The sequence below is a fragment of the Camelina sativa genome, chromosome 17 (assembly GCF_030686135.1).
Source record: "Camelina sativa cultivar CO46 ecotype springtype chromosome 17, ASM3068613v1".
Taxonomy (NCBI): Eukaryota; Viridiplantae; Streptophyta; class Magnoliopsida; order Brassicales; family Brassicaceae; genus Camelina; species Camelina sativa.
Window position 1 is genome coordinate 7,653,382 of NC_141896.1, and position 20,965 is coordinate 7,674,346.

Consider the following 20,965-nt stretch of genomic DNA (forward strand, 5'->3'; position numbering starts at 1 on the left):
TCAACATCCTAGGGTTTGGTGATGGAAACATGTGTATAGAAGTTTCTTCTTATTTAAGTCCATTTGGGACCTACAAAACTGACGACCAACCAGTACTTTTTTTTTTTTTTTTGTCATCTGGTAATATTAATAAAACTTGGTGGAATACATTGTGAAATACAACTTAAGCCGGCGGAAAACAAGATTTCTCCGGAGTCTAAAGCCCAAAAAAGGGAAACAAAGCCGGCGGACGAGTATAAATCCCCGGAAAAGATACACCAACTAAGAAAACAAACAAACAAAACAACTAATTTTAACTTTGGAAAGAGGATGAACCCAAAAGCTAAAAACATAGGTAATCTAGGCAGAACCTTTAAGAAATAGAATGGAGAGAATATGATTATTTTCAAAATGCAACTTGTTAGAGTGGACAAACGAATATCATTAATAAAAGAATGTAATTATTCTCTTCGTTCGTTTGGGACTTCTTTTGACTTCTTTAATGCCATATTGCCATGTGCCCAAATGGAATTAAGAATAAGAAATTACAAATATGTTATGGTGCACTGTGCACATCGAATGATTGAGTTGTTGTTGGTTGAATTGAATGAATTAAACAATTAGAAAAGATGATAAAAAGATGAGAATGCGTGTTAATACTGTTTTAGTAAGAGTAATCCCAAAATGATGAAAATTTTCAAAATCAATCATGATAGAAACATAATACCATAAAAGAGAGAGAGAGAAAAAAAAAGAGATTTATATACAATTACAAGTAGTTTTAGAGTTTATAATACTGATGAGTGCTCCACACTATCTTAATAATTTATCAACAAGAACAATCAAAATTTATCTTTAAGTCACTTTTTTTTTTAATGGTGTGTTTAAGAATTGGAAACTAATAACAAAAAAACGTGGAAAATTAAATTAAAAAATGTAATTAAAACATCACAAAAGAAGATGACAGTCTCCGAGTTAATACGAAACAGCGTTGAAGTCAGGTTCGCAATCTCTGACGAGTGAGCTAAAAAAGGCGCCTTTTTTTTTTTTTGAGTGTTCTCCTTTTTCAATGATCTCAAAACCAAACCCATCTCTCAGATCTTTTCTTAAATAATGCCTGAATCGATTCCGCTCAACAAACCCATTCATCAAATCAAAGCTCTCTCCTTTTTTATTTTTCTCATTCTGGGTTCAGGGTTGGTGAGGTCGTACGAGTGTTGTTGTTTCAAATTTTGAGGTCTAGGTACGTATCTTGAGCTTTTAATCTCAAATGAGGAATCTAGGGTTAGTCCAAATTACTCTGCTTTGTTGTCTCTTTGTCTACTTCCGTACGGATTCTTTTGTCTCCTGTTTAAACTCTGAGGGTTTGGCTTTACTCTCGCTTCTCGAGCATTTTGATAAAGTCCCACTTAAAGTAGCTTCTACGTGGAAGAAGAACACATCTGAAACCACCCCATGTGGTAACTGGTTTGGTGTCAGTTGTGGTAGTTCTGGTAATGTCGAGATGCTTGATTTGCCTTCTTCTGGGGTTTCAGGCCAATTAGGTTCTGAGATTGGGGAGCTTAAGAGCTTGGTGATTCTGGATCTAAGTAACAACAGTCTCTCTGGTGTATTGCCTTCTAGTTTAAGGAACTGTACTTCACTTGAGTTTTTGGATTTGTCTAACAATGGCTTTTCCGGAGAAGTTCCTGATATCTTTGGTAGCTTGAAGAACTTGAAGAATCTCTATCTTGATCGTAATACTCTTAGTGGCTTGATTCCTCCAAGTGTTGGTCAATTGGTAAAGCTCGTAGCTCTGAGTCTGACTCGTAATGACTTGTCTGGTGCCATTCCTGAGTCGATAGGGAACTGCAGTAAGCTGAAGTATCTGGCTTTGAATGGGAACAAGTTAAACGGTTCTTTGCCTGTGAGTCTCAATCTACTCGAGAATCTTGGTGACTTGTTTGTCAATAACAACAGTCTTGGAGGGAGGCTTCACTTCGGTTCTAGCAATTGCAAGAAGTTGGTGAATTTAGATCTGTCTTACAACGGTTTCCAAGGTGGTGTTCCACCTGAAATTGGCAATTGTAGTAGCCTTCACTCTCTATCCATTATCAACTGCAACTTAACAGGTACAATACCATCATCCTTGGGTATGTTGAACAAGGTTTTATCTATTGACCTTTCTGATAACCGTCTCTCGGGTAGTATCCCTCAAGAGCTTGGGAACTGCAGCAGCTTAGAAACCTTGAAGCTGAACAACAACCAGCTTCAAGGTGAGATACCTCCTGCATTGGGAAAGCTAAAGAAGCTACAAAACCTGGAGCTTTTTGTGAATAAGCTGTCCGGTGAGGTTCCTATTAGCATATGGAAGATTCAGAGTCTGAAACAGGTGCTCGTTTATAACAACACTCTCACCGGGGAATTACCAGTTGAAGTAACTCAGCTGAAGCACCTTAAGAATCTTACGCTGTTTCACAACAGCTTTTATGGAGAGATACCAATGACGTTAGGAATGAATCAAAGCTTAGAGGAGGTGGACCTTCTTGGTAACCGTTTTACAGGGGAGATACCACCCTATCTCTGCCACGGACAGAAGTTGAGAATTTTCGTCTTGGGTTCTAATCAACTTCATGGTACGATACCAGCTTCTATTCTTCAGTGTAAGACCCTCGAGAGAGTCAGACTTGAAGAAAACAAGCTTACAGGTCTTCTTCCGGATTTTCCTGAGTGTCATAGTCTTTCCTATGTGAACCTCAAAAGCAACAACTTCAAAAGATCCATCCCGCGCAGCTTAGGAAGCTGTAAGAATCTCATTACCATTGACCTTTCTCGAAACAAACTCACGGGTCTGATACCTCCAGAACTGGGAAATCTGCAAAGACTCGGAGAGTTGAATCTTTCACATAATCATCTGGAAGGTCCTCTGCCATCCCAGCTATCAGGTTGTGCGAGAATGCTGTACTTTGATGTAGGGTCAAACTCATTGAACGGTTCTGTTCCATCGAGCTTCAGAAGCTGGAAAAGCTTGTCCACTTTAGTTCTCAGTGAAAACAAATTTTTAGGAGCTATTCCACTGTTCTTGGCTGAGCTTGACCGCCTCTCAGATCTGCGGATAGCTCGAAATGCTTTTGGAGGTGAGATTCCTTCATCGGTTGGCTTGTTAAAGAGTTTACGCTATGGCTTAGACCTTAGTGGCAACGGCTTTACAGGTGAGATTCCAACCGCATTGGGGGATCTTGTCAATCTTGAACGACTCAACATATCAAACAACAAGTTGACGGGGTCTTTATCTGTTCTTCAAAGGCTTACGTTTTTGAGTCAAGTTGACGTCTCGTATAATCAGTTCAAGGGTCCAATACCGGCAAATCTGATATCAAACTCTTCAATGCTTTCTGGAAATCCAGACCTATGCATTCAACCTCCTTACTCAGCAAGTGCCATAACCCGCAACGAGTTTAAATCTTGCAAAGGTCAAGCCAAACTTAGCACCTGGAAGATCGCCCTTATAGCAGCTGGGTCCTTTCTATCTGTATTGGTTTTGCTTTTTGCGCTGGTTTTGGTTTTCTACTGCTGCAAAAGAGGAGCCAAGAAAGAAGATGCTAATAATATACTCGCCGAGGAAGAAGGTCTCTCCTTGTTGCTGAACAAAGTTCTTGCAGTCACTGACAATCTAGATGACAAGTACATTATTGGAAGAGGAGCCCATGGAGTTGTTTACAGAGCCTCTTTAGGGTCAGGCGAAGAATACGCTGTGAAGAAACTCAACTTTGCGGAACACGTACGCGCAAACCAAAATATGAAGAGGGAGATTGAAACAATCGGGCTAGTCAGGCACAGAAATCTCATTCGGTTAGAAAGATTTTGGATGAGGAAAGAAGATGGCTTAATGCTGTATCAGTACATGCCAAATGGAAACCTGTATGACGTTTTGCACAGGCGTAATCAAGGAGAAGCCGTTCTTGACTGGTCTGCACGGTTCAACATAGCCCTTGGGATTGCACACGGACTGGCTTATCTACACCATGATTGTCATCCACCAATCATTCACCGCGACATCAAACCAGAGAACATACTGATGGACTTGGATATGGAGCCTCATATTGGAGATTTTGGATTGTCTCGGATTCTAGATGACTCAACGGTTTCAACTGCCACCGTTACAGGCACAACTGGGTACATTGCACCAGGTACGCTTACTTCTCAGCATAACACTTTTGCATTTTGTTCACTGTTAGCTTATTCTTGCTCTGAACTTTTTTTTCTTCTATCAAACAGAAAACGCTTACAAGACAGTGAGGAGCAAGGAATCAGATGTTTACAGTTATGGAGTTGTTTTGCTCGAGCTGGTCACAGGAAAGAGAGCAGTGGATAGATCTTTCCCGGAGGGTACCAATATCGTGAGCTGGGTCAGATCTGTATTAAGTAGCTATGAAGATGACGATGATACTGCTGGTCCAATAGTTGATCCAACACTTGTGGATGAGCTTTTGGATACCAAGCTTAGGGAACAAGCAATCCAAGTTACAGACTTGGCTCTAAGGTGCACAGACAAGAGGCCGGAGAACAGACCATCCATGAGAGATGTGGTGAAACTTTTGACTGATTTAAAAGATTTTGTAAGAAGCACTTCAGGTTCAGATCAGTAGTATTGGATTTTGCATGTTCATAGTTTATTAGTTCTTTGAGAATCATTGCTGAAACAGAAGGGACATATGTATGAAGGTTTAGAAACAAGCTGCCAGGCCACTAATACAAATTTAACTATCATTGAGAAAATTTGAGAAACATATACTGTATATATCCAAAGAGGCTTATTTTTATTTCATAAGTTGAATTATTGGGAGAAATAAATTACAAAAAAAAAGAGAAGCATCATGAATTTGTTATTTCATAAGTTGAAATTGTTCGGAGAAAAATTATTTACAAGACTAAGAGAAGCATGAATTTGCCCATCTCAGTATATTTTAACCAGTGCTACCGGAAAGCTCGCCAGAGAAGCCACTACCATACGACGTGGAACCAGTTGGCGTCTGCGATGATGTTGAGATCCCACGAGCTTTACGCATCTGCCTTAGTCTGAAAACATCTGTGGGCAGAGGCTGGCTTTGTACAGTTGCTGTATCCCCTTCTTCTTGCCCTGTTAATAGAGAGATATAGATAAAGAGTAAGACAAGTAACAATCATTTACAATGGTCGTTCTAAGGGAGAAATTATATTCATCTGCAGCTACTAAGTCTCAACCATTTGAGTGATGTCATAAATGATTCACTTCCATGAGCCATAAAATTATCTATATTTGAACATAAACATAAGCAAAGATAACTTACTGTCTGAATCTTTTCTCTTTGTAGCTCTTCTGTCTCTTGATAATCTTTGAGACCCACTGCGGGTTGGACCCGAGGGATCGTTTTGACTTGAAGCATTGCCTTTAGCAGCGAAACTCTGCTTTACATTTTGACCTGTTGGTAAGTCACTCTGCAAACATATCGACAGAACAACATCCACATTGGGTGTTGGACCTGATAATTGAGAGGATAGTGATAAACAAGCTGGTTAGTGGAAACATATTCAGGTGCTCAATTCGAACAACTTAAGTTGATTTAAAGAGACTTACCGTCAACAATAGGCAAGTTAGCTAAAAACGCTAACAATGCAGGTGGAGTAGTCTTTGGTATTTCGTCAAATGTGTTGGCTGATCCATGAGTTGCAGTTGCAGTTGTAGTCGAAGTCACAATATTTGGGAAGGTGTTCGAAGCAGAAGCTGCCATTGGGTTTGCAGAACTAGCCAAATCTACAGTCAAATCATGAATGGTTCAGATTTAGCTCAATTCAATTCATCATGCAGCCAAATGATGCTCCAAACTGCAAAGTGGTAATCACATACCTGATTTCTTTGTCGGGTCATAAACAACCATCTGAGATGTATCTGGATAAACAACTTTCGACGAAGAAGCTACAGTACCTGTCAGCCCACAAGGCGGTTTAATTACTTCAGCCATCACCAAAGTTCATAATCGATAACCCAGAAAACTTAAAAAATTACAGACCTATAGCTGCAGGACCATGAGGTAGATTTGTCTTCCCCACTTTCTTATCCAGATTCTTCACAAGCAACTATTATAGTGAACACATTGATCGGTTAGAATTAGAACTTGTACTTACTAGCTGCATCATCAGTAGCAATTCGGGCTTATTGTGATTATTGCAAGTGACATACCTCTTGTCTGGCTGAATGATCAAGCTCCTTAGAACTGCATGGCCAAAGATCCATGTAACTGTACCGAGAAATAACATCTTGAAGTGAACTCTCTAGAGGAGTAGATCCCTCTTCCCCTTTTCCAGAAAGTGCTTCTTTCCTTCTCTGCTCAACCTACAACAAGGTTTTAATAGTAAAGAAATATCTCAGAGAAAACATCACTTGATACTGGGCCCATCATAGTTTATCAAATTTCTCTTTTATGATGTGCACTCTGTCCTAGACTATTCTAGCAATAATTTGAAACTGTCAGCATTTTATAGGATCTTCCATGCAATCATAAGCCAGAATGCAATAGACATATATAATGGGACTCTTCAACAAACTTGTCATCATAAGTCACAACGGAGTCAACCAAAAGAAACTATAAAAAAATGCTTAAACACAGGCGGCTATATTTGCTTTCCTACTATACGTTGACAACACTCTGAGTTGACTACCTTTAGAATGCTAGCAAGATCTCCATATGTTTGCTCGAACTGTATGAATCTTTTCCAGACCTGCAAAACATATGGCAGGAAAAAAGTTAATAATAGAAAGCAATTAGCACTAGGGTGTAACCTACTGCCCCCAGTTGGCGTCTTTATTATATTAGGATTTTCAACAGTAATACATGTTAACTAGGCAATAATATTCGACTACTTCAGATCAATTTTAAATGCCAGTCATCCCCAGCACTGTTCCCAAGGCTCTGATGTAAATCAAGATTACACCTCTAATTGCTAAACCATTATCATATTTAAGCATTCAGAAATGCTATAATCAAATCAGTTGCTATGTTATATCATTAGCAGGTTGGTTATTGTCCGTGTGTCTCTTTTCATGCTTGAGAACAAAAACCGCTTTATTTAGTGGCTTTGAGGAAGAAAACATCAGTATCAGCGTACCTCAGCAGATTCTTCAGCTGGTAATGTGCTTAATGCCCGCTCAAATAGAGCTCTGATATTTCTATCATCATTCAATCTAGTCAAGAAATCTGCATACCTATAATGCAAAGCAAAACCAGAAGGGTTAAAATTCTGTTTCAGGTAACTTTGGGAGATAAAAACATTTTGAGGATATTTTATCTGAGAAAGCCCTAAAGTCTCTCATTATAAAAGAAGAGGTTCAAGTATATGTTCAAGAAATGAAATAGTAAGGTTGCAGCGACCCTCACTCAAGGATGTAAACAGGTTCACTCATATAGAGTTTCAATCCCTCCTCAAAGATCTTATGAGCAACCTGCATAAGTATACAAACATAAGCAATTTTATTGTGAAACTGAATTGAAGTCAGATGCTACAATTATATATTTGTCTTGCGAGAATGACGTGTTAGTTTTTCTGTTAAAGATTCGAACAAATCAAGACAAAGATGAATATACGAGAAATAAAAGTACTTCGCGAACAAATTAGGAGATTAAGTGCATCAATAACCAAACAAAATAAGACGAGTGGGTTGTGAACTTGACTGAGCGACCACTACTTACTTCATAATCAATTATTCATATACCAACAAGACCAAACAATAAAAGCAGTTCCAAATAACACATATACCACATAGTGGGAAAGAAAATCCACCTTTGGATCCTTGTCAAGACAAAAGACCATCGTAGCAAAAGCAATGTACACATGATATGTGCAGCTAGGAGATTTTCTAGCATCTAAAAAGTACTTGCGAGCAGCTTCAACACCCTCGGCCCTCCGGAGAAAGCGAAGAAACTGCAAAAGAATATAAAAGTATATCATATGAGAAAGTTTCGAGAGAAAAGAAACAATCTAAAAAGTGAAAATAATTATACGTGAGGATATAAATGGAGAAAAGCAACAAATATCATGAGTATGGTGGAAAAATATAATAGTCACGTGTAACTATGAAAAGCATAGATATGCTTTTTTATGCCAATCTTAGCAGTCCTAAGTTCAGTGTACTTACTTGTATATGTGCCAAAGAGTTTGTGCTAGCTCCCAAAATGCTTTCATATAATTTCTTCGCTGACTGCAAAATCATAAAACTATAAGCAGAGAGTACGAGAACAATTAATATAGCTAGAACATGAGAAGCAAGCAGCAAGAATAAGAACCTGAATTGCTCCACGTGATTCCTCCATCTCGGCATAAGCATATTTCAACAGTTCTGAATCTGACATAAGAGAGTGGGCAATGTAGACACAAAAATACATAAAAGACTCGCAGAATGCAGAGAACAGAGAGAATATACTTCATAAGAGTAGATAGAAGATAAGATTAAAACTTTAAGCCAGCAGGTTAGCAAAAGAGTCGTAGTCAAACCTCCACAAAGCAACTAATAGTTCCTAGACAAACAGAAATAAAGGATAGATTAGAATTACCAGGAATGGCTTTAAGGGCTCGCTGAAATACTTTGATTGCGGCATCTGCAGAACCAGATTTTACGTGCCAGTCCGCATAGTCATACCATACATCGGGATAGTGATATAAACACATCAGACACTGTAAAATCAATGTAATAATCAGCTAATTAAGAAATTAAATACTCCTGAACTTCAGCAAGAGCATATCACTGACTCTCCTATACCTGTTCATAGACATATATAATCCGCTTCGTTGACGAGGCCGTGTCAATCCTTTGAGGGTTTCCTCTGAAAGTTACAATTGTATTAGAAGCTTGTTATAACTTAAAAGGACTTGTTAAAGAATAATATGCATAAGACCTAATCATCACTAGTTGAATGCAACTGGATAATATTCACTTCAGGTTTCTAGTTCCTATTATGATTAAAATTATTCAGCAAAATAAGAGACAGAACAAGATTTTTAAAAAAGTCTCATCATTAGTTGTACACCGAACAGAACCAAAATTATTCCAAGGGACCAGTTAACCGTTGCCCTATAATATCTAGCTTTGTGATGAAAAATGGCTAAGCAGCTACGTAAAAATGTATGTCATTACTGAATGAAAAGTAAATTAAAGTAAAAAAGTAAGATGATATTTTGGGGGTTTACTTTTCAAAGGATAAAAACTTTTTCCAGGCCACCCACTGAATTTCTTCCTGCATAAAACCATAAGACAGAGCAAAGTACCATAGTGAGCAAATGATGCTCAATCGAAATCTGAAAGAACTTATAGCTCAATATGTATTTCCTATCTTAATAACCTGATCTCATAACGTTATTTTATGCTCATACTGTCCTTTTAGCCAATTTATGATTCAATATATCCAACATCGTCGAATCCAGAAAGATGAAGAAAGAAATGGATGAGAAATTCTTACCTTGGAAGATCCTGTTGGTGGGACAGCAAGCATGTTCCAATCAATTTCTTCAATGTACTTCTTGCGCTCCCTATATACAGCTCTTGCGCTGTTAAATTTTGGCTGACACTCATTTATAAGTCCTTTTGCCTGCTCACATGATTAAATAAGATCATCAATCAATTAAATAAAGAGAAAGGATTTCGAACCTGCTGCTAATACACTAAAAATTCATGAAAATAAGAAACCACACAATTTTCAGTTTCTTAGAAGTTTACCAATTGACGGTTAACCGAATTTTCGAAGTTCTCATAATCTTTCCAAAGTTGTTCAACGTGGTGAGTAGGAGTTAATATAGCTCTCTGATACACTTTTCGGAGTCGTTGCGAATCTTCGTAGGAGTTAAGAGCCTGCAGGAGAATCTATTAGTTTCTCTGCAATAAAAAAGGTATCAAGGACAAAGTGAGAATGATATAACGAACCGGAAGAGATTTTAAAAAGGTAATGTACTCGGTCCATATAGGTCCAGATGCTATGTCTGTCCCTGGAGATCAAGCAACGAAATAAACGAGCATCAGTAGTGCCCAAGTTATCTTCTGTGTTGGCATATTCAAGAGAAACTAGAGCGCTAAATGGATGCAACGAGAAGTTTATTAATAGAGCTAGACGATTGGACAGAGTTTTTCAGGATTTCAAGTATTATGAACACCTCAATTTGCGACACGACGTGCTTCTATCTACCTTAATCAACGTAACACGCATATCCTTTACAGTCAGCATTTATTCCAAACTATTATTTCCATGCCTTTAAAAGAAATCAGCATTACTGGAGAATCTAATGTGAAATCAACTCACAAGAGTCTTACTTATACAATTATGTCAAGACAAAGGTATACAAGAGTTGGGAACTATATCAAGCATAAAATTGATCACTACACAGTACACATAACTGTTTCCATTACTCACAAGCGAAAATTTTCCCTTTACTTATCGGACATGTACACAAGATTGAAAAGATGAAAAAAACAAAGTAAAGCCAAACTCCTGAAGAGAAGCAATACCAATATAGTTAAGCATGAACTCGAACGCCTTTGTGGTCTCATCTTGACCCTCTGCTCCCTTCTTGTCATAAACCTTTCTGATGAACCGAATGTAACATTGCCTAAGACAAATAAGATGTTTGAGTTACAACAAAACAATGACTAGGAAAAAGATCTTATATTGACTCTCTCTTATCAACGAGCTAAAAGGAAAAGGGAAAGGATCTCATACCAAAGAGGAACTTGAAGGCAATTCAACAGACAACGACTAAATATCTGCTTCGTAGCATCATCATTGTTTACAGCCATCTGTGCCTCCACATACTGCTTCCAATATCTCGCCTACAGAGGAGCTCACAATAAATCCGGAAACTTTTAAGCACAATTAACCCCCAAACCCAAAAATACGCGGAAGCAAACTCATTGGGAACTTACAGAAGTGGGATAAAGAGACAAAAGCTGCTCATAGATCGGCGTCGCCTGTGCAATTGGTAAATGCTGAAGAAAGCAAACAAATTTTACAAAACCCAACAATTAAAAATCTCTCTTTTCAAAAAAAAATAAAAAAAGGAGAAAGTATTGAAACCGGGATAGAGATAGAGTTGTGTACCAAGGCTCTCTTGGCCAAAGCCTCTGCTTCCTCAACATTGTACTTATTATTATCAGCCATAATTCTTTCACCTCCGGAAGAACAGTCCTTTAAAAGGAGATACAAGTAGAATCCTAATCTGAGATTCAATCAGTGTATGTAACAATCCTCCGACAAGTCTAGCTAAAGCTTGAGCTGCTGCCTCAACGCCACCAAAAGGACTCGTTGTACCTCAGATCAGGAAAACAGAACAAGTAAACCCTAGTTTTGAGATTCTCCTCCGACGGGTCTGGCCGAAACACACAACCTTAATGTCCAACGGAGAAACTCAAAGGTCTCAAAAGCTACCACCGTCCGTCTTTCTTTAGGAAACCAAAAACAACAATCCGCGGTTGTCCCAACGAGAGAGAGCACGAGGATTCGACTATATAGCAAAACAAGGGCAATTTTTTTGGACCTGGATTTGAGGCCCATCTATTGGAATTTGGGCCTATTATCGGACTCAGGCCATTATTCATTGTAGTTTGTCATGAAACATCCTTCCACTGGTAAAAGGAATAAAAGGATTTAAACATATAATTGGATACCCTTTTAAAGTTTAAAGGAGTTGTTAATTTATGTTGGATGTCTATGAAGCAAGAGCAAGATCCAACATAACTGGTAATGGTGACAACAACAACATAACTTCGTAAACCCAGATGTACATATATAGTATGTCCTGGTTAGTTTGCTTTATTTCTTCTATTTCCAAAATCAAATCAATTTAAGTTTTAAGCTCACATGCATGTTAAATATATTTATGAAAATGAGCTATATATATATACGCATGCATATCCATAGTTAGCTTAAACGACAGAGATGAAGAAAGTTCATGTCATAATTGTTATATTTGTTTGGTAAAATATCTTATTTTTGTATCCTTACTAATATAATATGAACACAAGTTAAAGTATGTATGCATGAGTTTATCTTTTAATGTGGTAACATATATACGTTTTTTTTTATACGTGTGCATTACTATTATTTAATACACATGTTTCTTCTTGTATTTTTGATAACTTTAAGAAATTTTGTTTTCAGTTAATTAATGTCTTTTATCATATACTAAATCTCTCTCTTTTTTAATACGTAGTGTGCATGACTATTTTGTATCGCACCTGTTTTTTTGCTAAGTGAAAAGTTAGGATTTACATGTTGTTTACCTAAACCTTAGTTCCTTGGCAACAAAAAGATAAAAAAGCAACTAAACTTTTGTTGCACTTGTGACTTGTGTAAGTCTTCAAATGAGCCAGCAGGTCATTAGATTCCGAAATCTTTTCCGATGTCGTCTTGTATTGATAAAGTTTATGATCTCACGGTCAATGATCTTGGTATAGCCGGTGGGATTAGTTGGGAGTTATGTAGATTCTTATGTTTCCAAGTTGAGTAAAAAACCGTCCGAGCCACAAGTTTTCTTAGAGTAGAGGGGGCAACGTGTTACACCGGCCGGAGGATACTTTTCTTAGAGTAAATGACTTATTGTCTTGGACTATGGTATAGCATTTCGAATTTAAGAGATTTCTCACATTTGTTCTTAAAATGAACAAATTAAACTCGTTACAAGACAAGTCACTTTACAAAGATAATTTCCAATAACTCCGATGAAAAATCCTAAATACATATAAAAAGAACAAAGTTGAGAATTGAGAAATACCAACACCGGGCTCTATAAATACAATTGTCAACTTCCTCCACCAGTTATACTTATATACAAGATTAACTATGTAGCATAACGCACTTGAGTATCATCATCACAAAATCCATCTCCAGCTGCACCAGATTCTTAGGATCGGATAAGAATATTGCTTTTAATTAAAAGAAACAAAAATCTCAATTCTTATTATCAAATCCGAGAAAGAAACAAACGATTTAAGCGAGAAATCGAACCTAGATTTTCTTGAGATGACAATGCAAAACACGAGCAACTAGCTACGTACGTCTAAGCAGTGATACAGCCTGAGCATGAGTATGTATGCATTCCTTCTATAAGCTTCCGATATATGGTATTGCATGTAATGTTGTGACTGAATGATCACCTAATGGCATTGAGTGTTTTCGGAGGAGATTGATTATGTTCGACGCACTTAATTACACCATAATGAAAGGTCGTCACATAGACAAACGTGAATCTTGATGATGACATATCTATATAGATTCGTTTCCAGAGGAATATTATCAATCTTGGTCCTTCCTTATTTGTGTTAAGCATAAAATATTCGTCATCTCATATGTACTAGGTTTTTACTCTGTTACTTTTGACTCAATTTATTACTTGGCGTTGTTTTCTTTTCTAGGGGTTTTTGAAGTCTGCTTCGATTGAAGGCCTTTAAGTTTCTTGTTCTATACTTCGGGACCAATTTGAAAACGATGTGCGACTATATTATATAAACGATGTCTGCTGAACTGAAAACTAAATAAATCAATATCCCTTTTGTGATCATGTTTGTACGTAATATATAACAAACAAAAACAATGGAGGATTTTGGATAAAAATATGAAAGATACATAATAGGTTGGAGAATCGGAATCTGGATTCAATTCGAAATGGAAAGTAGATCGATCTCCATTTGAAACCCAATTACATAGATTTTTTTTTTTTAATAATAATTCATCTTACTTCTTTCCACAAGGGACAACATTTCAAAAGTTAGTTACAGTGCAAAGCAAAGATGAAAAAGATGAAAGAAAAGACAAGTAGTGAATATAGAATTACCCTTGTGAAGCAACAAAAAGAATTGTGGAACTCATCGTGAATACCATTTACTGTTGAAAGAAACGAAACCAAAACCAAGTGGTTAAGAAGGTTTCTAAGACGTTTAGAGTTGCTGTGGTAGAAGAGTTCCTGCTTTGAAGAACTCAGATCCAAGCCGGCAAGTTTTGCTCGTTTAATATCCAAATTAACTAGTAATGCAGTTGGTTTGCATGTGGAGAAATGAAGTCGGGAGTTCCTCTCTCTTTCCACAAAGCATAGACCACTGCTAGAAAACTAAGCTTACAAACTGAATAGAGCTTCCTTAAACGAGATGGTGAGCGAACCCATATCTTCACCAATTATGTTTTTAGATTGAAGAACAAGAGAGCGAAGCCAAGAACAAAATACAAAGGAAACGACTATTCTTTCCTGTGATTTTATAGAAATCTCAGATTCAATAACACTAGATTTGGTAGTGATTTTGAAAATCACAAATTGAATAACATGTAATTTTTTTCTAAAAAAACATCTTAAATCCTTTAAAATACATGTTTCAACATCCCCTAAATTCCACAAAATCTTCTAAAGTCCATATGTTTCAGTACAGCCCTTGTCTTATATCCTATACTTCAAATATTTTTTTTTCTAATTGAGCCTATTTTACCTTGTTAATTCTGATCCAGCTCTACATGTTAGGTATTTACAATACAAAAAATTATGTTAGGGAGGTCCAAATCCATTCTTGGTCCATTTGTTATAAGATTATAAGAAAACTATCGATAGTTTCTTCTCTATATATTAACGAGGTCCAAATCCATTTTTGGTCCATTTGTTATTTCATTTGTATTCTACTAAGAAAGTACTGTATCTCTATGACCGTTTTCCCATAGGAATGTATCTCATCATCTTTGCAGGATATATGTGTTTTAACCTCAGTTGTCTTCAAAATATTGTGACAAAAAAAAAAATTCTACCTATATTCTTCACTTTTGTCAGTGCAGCAAAATATTAATATATCCATTCAACAACTTCATCACATATATATATATATGTGTGTGTGTGTGTATTTAAGCCAAATTGGTTTGTAAAAAGTCCATGTATATAAAGAACTGCAACAAGCGCTTGGTACTCATAGATAATGTACATGCGATAATATATTTGTCCTGAGTGATATGTCATGACAAATCACATAACGATGGCTTTGTTAATTTATAATGCAAGCTTTAATCCACATAACAGAAACATGGCTTGAGTATTTGGGTCCATAAGTCCATTGACATTTGTTGTGTGCTTATCGTTTGCCTTTTAATTTGTGTCTAAAACTAAAAATGTGGAATATCTTTTTTAAACCATAATGACTTTGCTATCTATGATCCCATACAAATATACTACTCTTTTTAGATTATTCAAAGATAATAATAAAGTACTTTCTATCTTTTTAAATAACAATCTTCTAAAAGTCATATATTAAGACAACCAAACATTTAATCATATAGTTCATTAGGTGTATCCATTCAACCTTTTAAAAATAGTTGAATAAATTACACATATGTTAAAAAATATTATTTTAAAAAGAAAATAAAGATATTTTCCATTAATGTTAATGACTTTTTCAGACAAATGTGCCAAAAGCATTAATGAGTAAATTTTTAAATACATTGAATAATAGAAAAAAATCTAGGGTTATTAATGACTAAAACTTTCTACGGTGAAGATTCATCTATATTCATCTAACGGCTCTTGTTTATCTTTACACATCATCCTAAGATTATTTTAAATAGAGGTTTTCATTACTCTCTACCACACTCTCATACATCAAGAAAAAAAAAAACAATTTTACAGTTTGATACTTTTCAGCCATTTTTCATTTATAATTCTCCTCTTCTCCTTTTGTCTCTCGCTTCTTGTTCTATACCGCTCCTTGTTTTTGTAACCTATCTCTTTTCTCGGCTTGTTAAGGTATTTACTGGTTCAATTTAATTTGTTGTTCACTATTTCATTGTTTTATATACAGTTCATGTTGATGATTATATATATACATACACTTTTCAACCATTTCTCATTTTTATTTTTTATTAAGCTGTGATTTTGTTTTGTTTATTTGTTTGATTAATGGTTATCGGGATGAAAGATCATACTAGTAAATAATTTTTTTTTTATGTTATTTTTGTTTTTGTTGGTGTCGGATTTGAGATTTTACCCCTTGTTGCCTTGAGCCATTTAAAAAAAAACTTTAGAAATGTTACTTGTTGTGTCTTTGTTTCAATAGCATATATATATATCACCGAGTTTTACACTTGATTATCATGTTAGGGTTCCATAATTCTTAAGAAAGCTTTGCGTTTATAGACTACTAATAAAAAGAGATTTTAAAGAGGACTATTAGTGTGAGTGAGAGACTCTTTCATTTATTAGTCTTAATAACTGTTTATTTTTTCTTTATTATTATTATTATTTTAAAAAAACACAACCATATTTTATTAATCTTCAACTTTTTCTATTTGTATAATATAGGAACCCGCTACGGCAACAATGGCCTCAAGAATTACTCCCTTTGATGATTCTAAGGAGTTTCATCAGGATGGTCCTAGTACCGGCCTTCCCCCTCCTCTACTGATCATGCCCATTCAAATTATTAGACCAACATCTGCTGACTTCAACGAATACTCCGATGACGCAGATACCGGTCCAAGTGTTGCTCCAACAAAACTAGAATCTTGTCAGGAGTTGAAGGATGGAACCTACACTACAACCACCGACCTTCCTGCTCCGTTAATGATCACCCCTCTGCAGATCATTAGACCATCTTGTGCCATTAATGACTGCTCCATTGATGTGGCTGCTGGCTCAAGTACTGCTCCAGAAAAACGACGACCTGGCCGACCAAAGGGTTCCAAAAATGCTGGTTCAAGTACTGCTCCAGAAAAACGACGACCTGGCCGACCAAAGGGTTCCAAAAATGCTGGTTCAAGTACTGCTCCATCTTGTGGCATTAATGACTACTCCATTAATCCATCTTGTGGCATTAATGACTACTCCATTGATGTGGCTGCTGGTTCAAGTACTGCTCCAGAAAAACGACGACCTGGCCGACCAAAGGGTTCCAAAAACAAAAATCCGACGCCCTCAACGAAGAAGCCAAAAACAGAAGATCCAAACAGCAGAAAGATTCCTGACATTAAAAACTTTGATTCAGGAATAACTGAAGGAGAGAATGATAACGGAAACCGTGCATTAGTGGAGTCAGTTCTGATGAGGTTTGACGCGGTAAGAAGAAAATTTTGCCAAGAGAAACTCGGAAAAGGCATCCTTACAACCGCTGACGCTAATTGCAGGACTATGAAGGTCCGGACTAACATGACAAAGAGGATTGGTCCAGTTCCTGGAGTACATATAGGTGATATTTTCTACTATTGGGGCGAAATGTGTTTAGTTGGGCTTCACACAAAAACCGTCGCTGGCATTGACTATATGACAACGGCAGCAGAAGATGGCTCAAAGGAACGTCTTGCAATAAGTGTGGTGACATCATCACGACTGTACGATAACCAAACGGAGGATCTTCAATGGTTGATATACTCCGGACATGGCGGAAAGAAGAGTTTACCTCGTGATCAAAAATTGAACAAGGGGAACGAGGCACTAGAAACAAGTAGAATAAAAGAGACGGACGTTAGAGTCATCCGAGGCAAAGCCGACCCCTGTGATAATGGTAAAAAGATATATATCTACGATGGACTTTATCGAGTTTCTGAGACATCTGAAGTGACAGCAGAAACTGGTTGTATGGAGTACAGGTTTAGAATGGAGAGGAAACCAGACCAACCTAATTCTGGTTATGCAAACTGGAAATTAGCTGAAGATTTGAGAACTCGTGGCATGAGTACATTGAGGCAGCATGGTTTCGTAAACCAAGATATGTCTTTGGGAAAAGAGCTTTTACGGGTCCCGCTGTTTAACGATGTCGATGAAGATGACAACGCGATGCCTGAAGACTTTGTTTACATCACATCTCAGGACTACTCAAGTATGGTGACCAATATCCATATCGATGGCCAAGAACTTGAACTTGGATGCCAGAATTGTCAAGGTCAGTCATGTATTGATAACTTAAGCTGCATGTGCATGCAAAAAAATGGTGGCAAATCACCATACCATAACTCCATTTTGGTTTGTCGTAAACCAATGATTTACGAGTGTGGTGAATCTTGTCCCTGCCCCAACGACTGCAAAAACCGATTGGTTCAAACCGGTTTGAAGCTCCACATGGAAGTGTTCAAGACAACAAATTGTGGTTGGGGCTTACGTTCTTGGGATCCAATCCGAGCCGGAACCTTTATATGCGAGTTTGCTGGTGTGAGGAAGACAAAAGAAGAAGTAGAAGACGGCGACAGCTATTTGTTTGACTCATCTCGGGTTTACGAAAAGTTCAGATGGAACTACGAACCTGAGCTAGTGCGTGAGGATGTATCGGAAAGGGTCCCTGAGGTTTATAATCTGCCGACGCAAGTCTTGATAAGTGCAAAGGAGAAAGGAAACGTTGCTCGGTTCATGAATCACAGCTGCTCGCCAAATGTCTTCTGGCAACCTATTGAATTTGAAAACAAGGTTGGTAGATATGTTCGCATAGGGCTTTTTGCAATGAAGCATATCCCTCCAATGACTGAGTTGACATATGACTATGGAGTTTCATCTACTGAGCGTATTGGAGAAGATGGGATGCTTTACAGAGGCAGTCAGATTTGTCTCTGTGGTTCAGACAAGTGTCGTGGCTCTTTTGCCTGATTTGTACTTTTTTAATTATTTGTCCCTTTGTCATTTTTTTTCATAATTTCCTTTGTTTGCAAAAAAAAAAAAAAAAAAATCTTTCTTTTTATTTTTATTTGCAGTTGTATCTTCTTTATTAAAAAAAAAAAAAAAAAAACTTGTCGAATTTTGTATCATATTTTTGCCTAGATCATCAAAATTATTATCGGATTATTATTGGCTCAAAATCTAGGGTTAATTAATTTTAATAGATTTTGTTTTGTGAATAGATTTAATAATAATTAAAGAGATAAGAAAAGAAAACACAATTATTAAGAAGAACCCTTGTTTTTATAATAATATAAATATATAACGAAGGAAGAAAAAAAAAAAAAAAATAAGGCTCGGTCGGGGTGTTATTGTTTTCTGGTTACCTTCTTCGTAAGTCTTATACCTTTCCTCGGGTCTATCTATCTCTCTGTTTCCTTTTGTTTGATTTTTCATCTATACATCTGTTCTTAATTTTGGTATATTAGGGTTTTCTTTGATTTCTCTATGCTCTGGGGCAGCCGTCCGTCTCCCTGAGAAATTCACTTTCCATTTCTGCTGTTCTTGGTGCCTTTGATCACGAATTCGGTCGAAATTGTACATTCTTTCGTCATAAAAAAAGAAAAAGGTTAAAACTTTTCAGACCAAACTGTTTAGATTCTTTCATACGTTTTCGACATCTTGTCTTAACATATAGTATCTCGTTTTCGATTGAGAAGCCTTCCTTCCCTGTTATCAATCGTTTGCGACTTTGCGTTTAGACTTTAGATATAATATTACGATGTTTTTATTGGGAGATTTTTTTGGTACTTGTTCTTTTCAGTAGTAAGTATATATTGTCGTTGTTGTGAGCTATGAGTAGAGATTCCAAAGGAAGAGCTTGGTATGGTAAAGTCTACCGTAGATTGGAAACGATTCTTGTGGATAAGGACACTTTTGTTTCTCAGGTACTTTTTGCTACTTCCGTAGTCTCTCTCTGAGTGTTTAAAAAGATGTAGAGTAGAGGTAAGTGAAGTCTCTCTTTGGTTCTTGTTATGTTGGACAGGGTAAGGTTTCTTTAGAATCAAATGATTCTGTAAAGGATGAACCAGAGGAACCAATGGAGGGGGATAGTTTAAAGGAGAAGTTATCAGACTCTGTGTTGATTGATGAGAAGTTTGAAGACTCTGTGTTAATTGATGAGAAGTTTGAAGACTCTGTTTTGATTGATGAGAAGTTTGAAGACTCTGTGTTGATTGGTGAGAAGTTTGAAGACTCTGTGCTGATTGATGAGAAGTTAGCAGACTCTGTGTTGATTGATGAGAAGTTTGAAGAGCTTTGTGATGATGATCAGACAGCTGGCACTTCCCTTTGCCACAAAGATCCCATATCTTCTCGTGCATCTCAATCTATGACTGGAATAACATGTAATGATGATGCTTTTGTATCTCTCTCTGGGATTTCTACGGGTGTCTCAAATATAACCCCATTCGCTACAGAGATTCAAGCTACACCTGTTCAAGACAGTGTGGCCAACACTAGGTCCTTTAGCAGCAACTCTATGAAAGGTTTGTGGCTGTTCTCTCATCTTTTTTATACAAGTCTTGGTGGAATTGCTATTCTCTGCAGTTTTGTTAGTTTCATCACGTTCAACTCTTATTGTGTAGTTAATCAAGATGAGTTCTGCATTGAAGACTTCGATGTTGGTCCCTTGGATACCATTGATTTGTTTGACATGACAACTCGAGAAGACCCCTCAGATTTTGACGACAATCTGCTATATGCAACGCGTGACAGGAGTGAGAAACTCAGATCATTCAAGGTGGTCCTCTCTCTCTCTCTCTTCCTCTCACACATATACACAGACACATAGATGTGTTTGTGTACGTACTTTCTACAGCAACAGCTAGTTTCCGACCATGGGGCAACAATTTTAGTTCCATCTTATGAAAGTTGAATAGATATGCATGATCTATCTATGTGTCATAAGATTGAATACTGCTTTCCCAATCTCCTTATTCCTAATATGTTTCTTCTTTACCATAATCATCAGAGAAAGCTAATGGATGCTTTAACTACCAAAAAGAGAAGAGAGAAGGAATATGAGCAGCTTGCAATATGGTTCGGAGACGCAGACATGGGTTGTGATCTTGTAAACACTAAAGAACATGCTACTACATCTCCAGACTCCAAAAGCTCACAGTCAAATGTGCCAATTGTATCAGAAGATTCTGAGTGGGAGATATTGTAAAGAAAAAAAGGAGTTCTATATTGGTGAGGCCATATGATGCTTTTGAATATATATCAAGAATAACTTTGTAACTAATATGGAAAAAACAAATTCTTCTTTCGGTTCCGTCTAGATTCTTTGGCTGCTTTAGACAATAAAATTGTTCCAACTAAG

The 20,965-nt window shown here is 36.9% G+C and overlaps 3 protein-coding genes and 1 pseudogene across 5 annotated transcripts; 3 read left to right on the top strand and 1 right to left on the bottom strand.

Moving 5' to 3' along the window:
* Positions 1 to 893: 893 nt before the first annotated feature.
* On the top strand, positions 894 to 4,737 carry LOC104756108 (leucine-rich repeat receptor-like protein kinase PEPR2). Its single transcript, XM_010478635.3, has 2 exons — positions 894 to 4,148; positions 4,237 to 4,737. Exons 1-2 carry the CDS (start codon positions 1,250 to 1,252, stop codon positions 4,605 to 4,607), a joined length of 3,270 nt encoding a protein of 1,089 aa, XP_010476937.1. The 5' UTR covers positions 894 to 1,249; the 3' UTR covers positions 4,608 to 4,737.
* A 22-nt stretch (positions 4,738 to 4,759) lies between these two features.
* LOC104756109 (cleavage stimulation factor subunit 77) lies at positions 4,760 to 11,481 on the bottom strand. Its single transcript, XM_010478636.2, has 22 exons — positions 11,079 to 11,481; positions 10,904 to 10,966; positions 10,701 to 10,810; positions 10,490 to 10,590; positions 9,911 to 9,972; positions 9,707 to 9,838; positions 9,450 to 9,578; positions 9,181 to 9,227; positions 8,753 to 8,816; positions 8,547 to 8,667; positions 8,280 to 8,338; positions 8,132 to 8,194; positions 7,777 to 7,917; positions 7,374 to 7,438; positions 7,105 to 7,201; positions 6,658 to 6,717; positions 6,179 to 6,331; positions 6,009 to 6,075; positions 5,846 to 5,923; positions 5,576 to 5,752; positions 5,289 to 5,480; positions 4,760 to 5,098 (listed from the first exon to the last, which is right to left on the bottom strand). Exons 1-22 carry the CDS (start codon positions 11,136 to 11,138, stop codon positions 4,926 to 4,928), a joined length of 2,214 nt encoding a protein of 737 aa, XP_010476938.1. The 5' UTR covers positions 11,139 to 11,481; the 3' UTR covers positions 4,760 to 4,925.
* A 4,138-nt stretch (positions 11,482 to 15,619) lies between these two features.
* LOC104759274 (histone-lysine N-methyltransferase, H3 lysine-9 specific SUVH7 pseudogene) lies at positions 15,620 to 18,721 on the top strand (annotated as a pseudogene). Its single transcript, XR_015586071.1, has 2 exons — positions 15,620 to 15,747; positions 16,303 to 18,721. The product of XR_015586071.1 is annotated as a histone-lysine N-methyltransferase, H3 lysine-9 specific SUVH7 pseudogene (transcript).
* Positions 18,722 to 18,892: 171 nt separating this feature from the next.
* LOC104756110 (uncharacterized) lies at positions 18,893 to 20,923 on the top strand. Of its 2 annotated transcripts, none has more exons than XM_010478639.2 (6): positions 18,893 to 18,975; positions 19,071 to 19,210; positions 19,409 to 19,529; positions 19,628 to 20,129; positions 20,229 to 20,383; positions 20,615 to 20,923. In XM_010478639.2, exons 3-6 carry the CDS (start codon positions 19,437 to 19,439, stop codon positions 20,810 to 20,812), a joined length of 948 nt encoding a protein of 315 aa, XP_010476941.1. In that variant the 5' UTR covers positions 18,893 to 18,975; positions 19,071 to 19,210; positions 19,409 to 19,436; the 3' UTR covers positions 20,813 to 20,923. The 2 variants fall into 2 exon arrangements, with proteins under 2 accessions (XP_010476941.1, XP_010476940.1); XM_010478638.2 differs by having other exon boundaries at positions 18,898 to 18,975; positions 19,406 to 19,529.
* Positions 20,924 to 20,965: the final 42 nt, after the last annotated feature.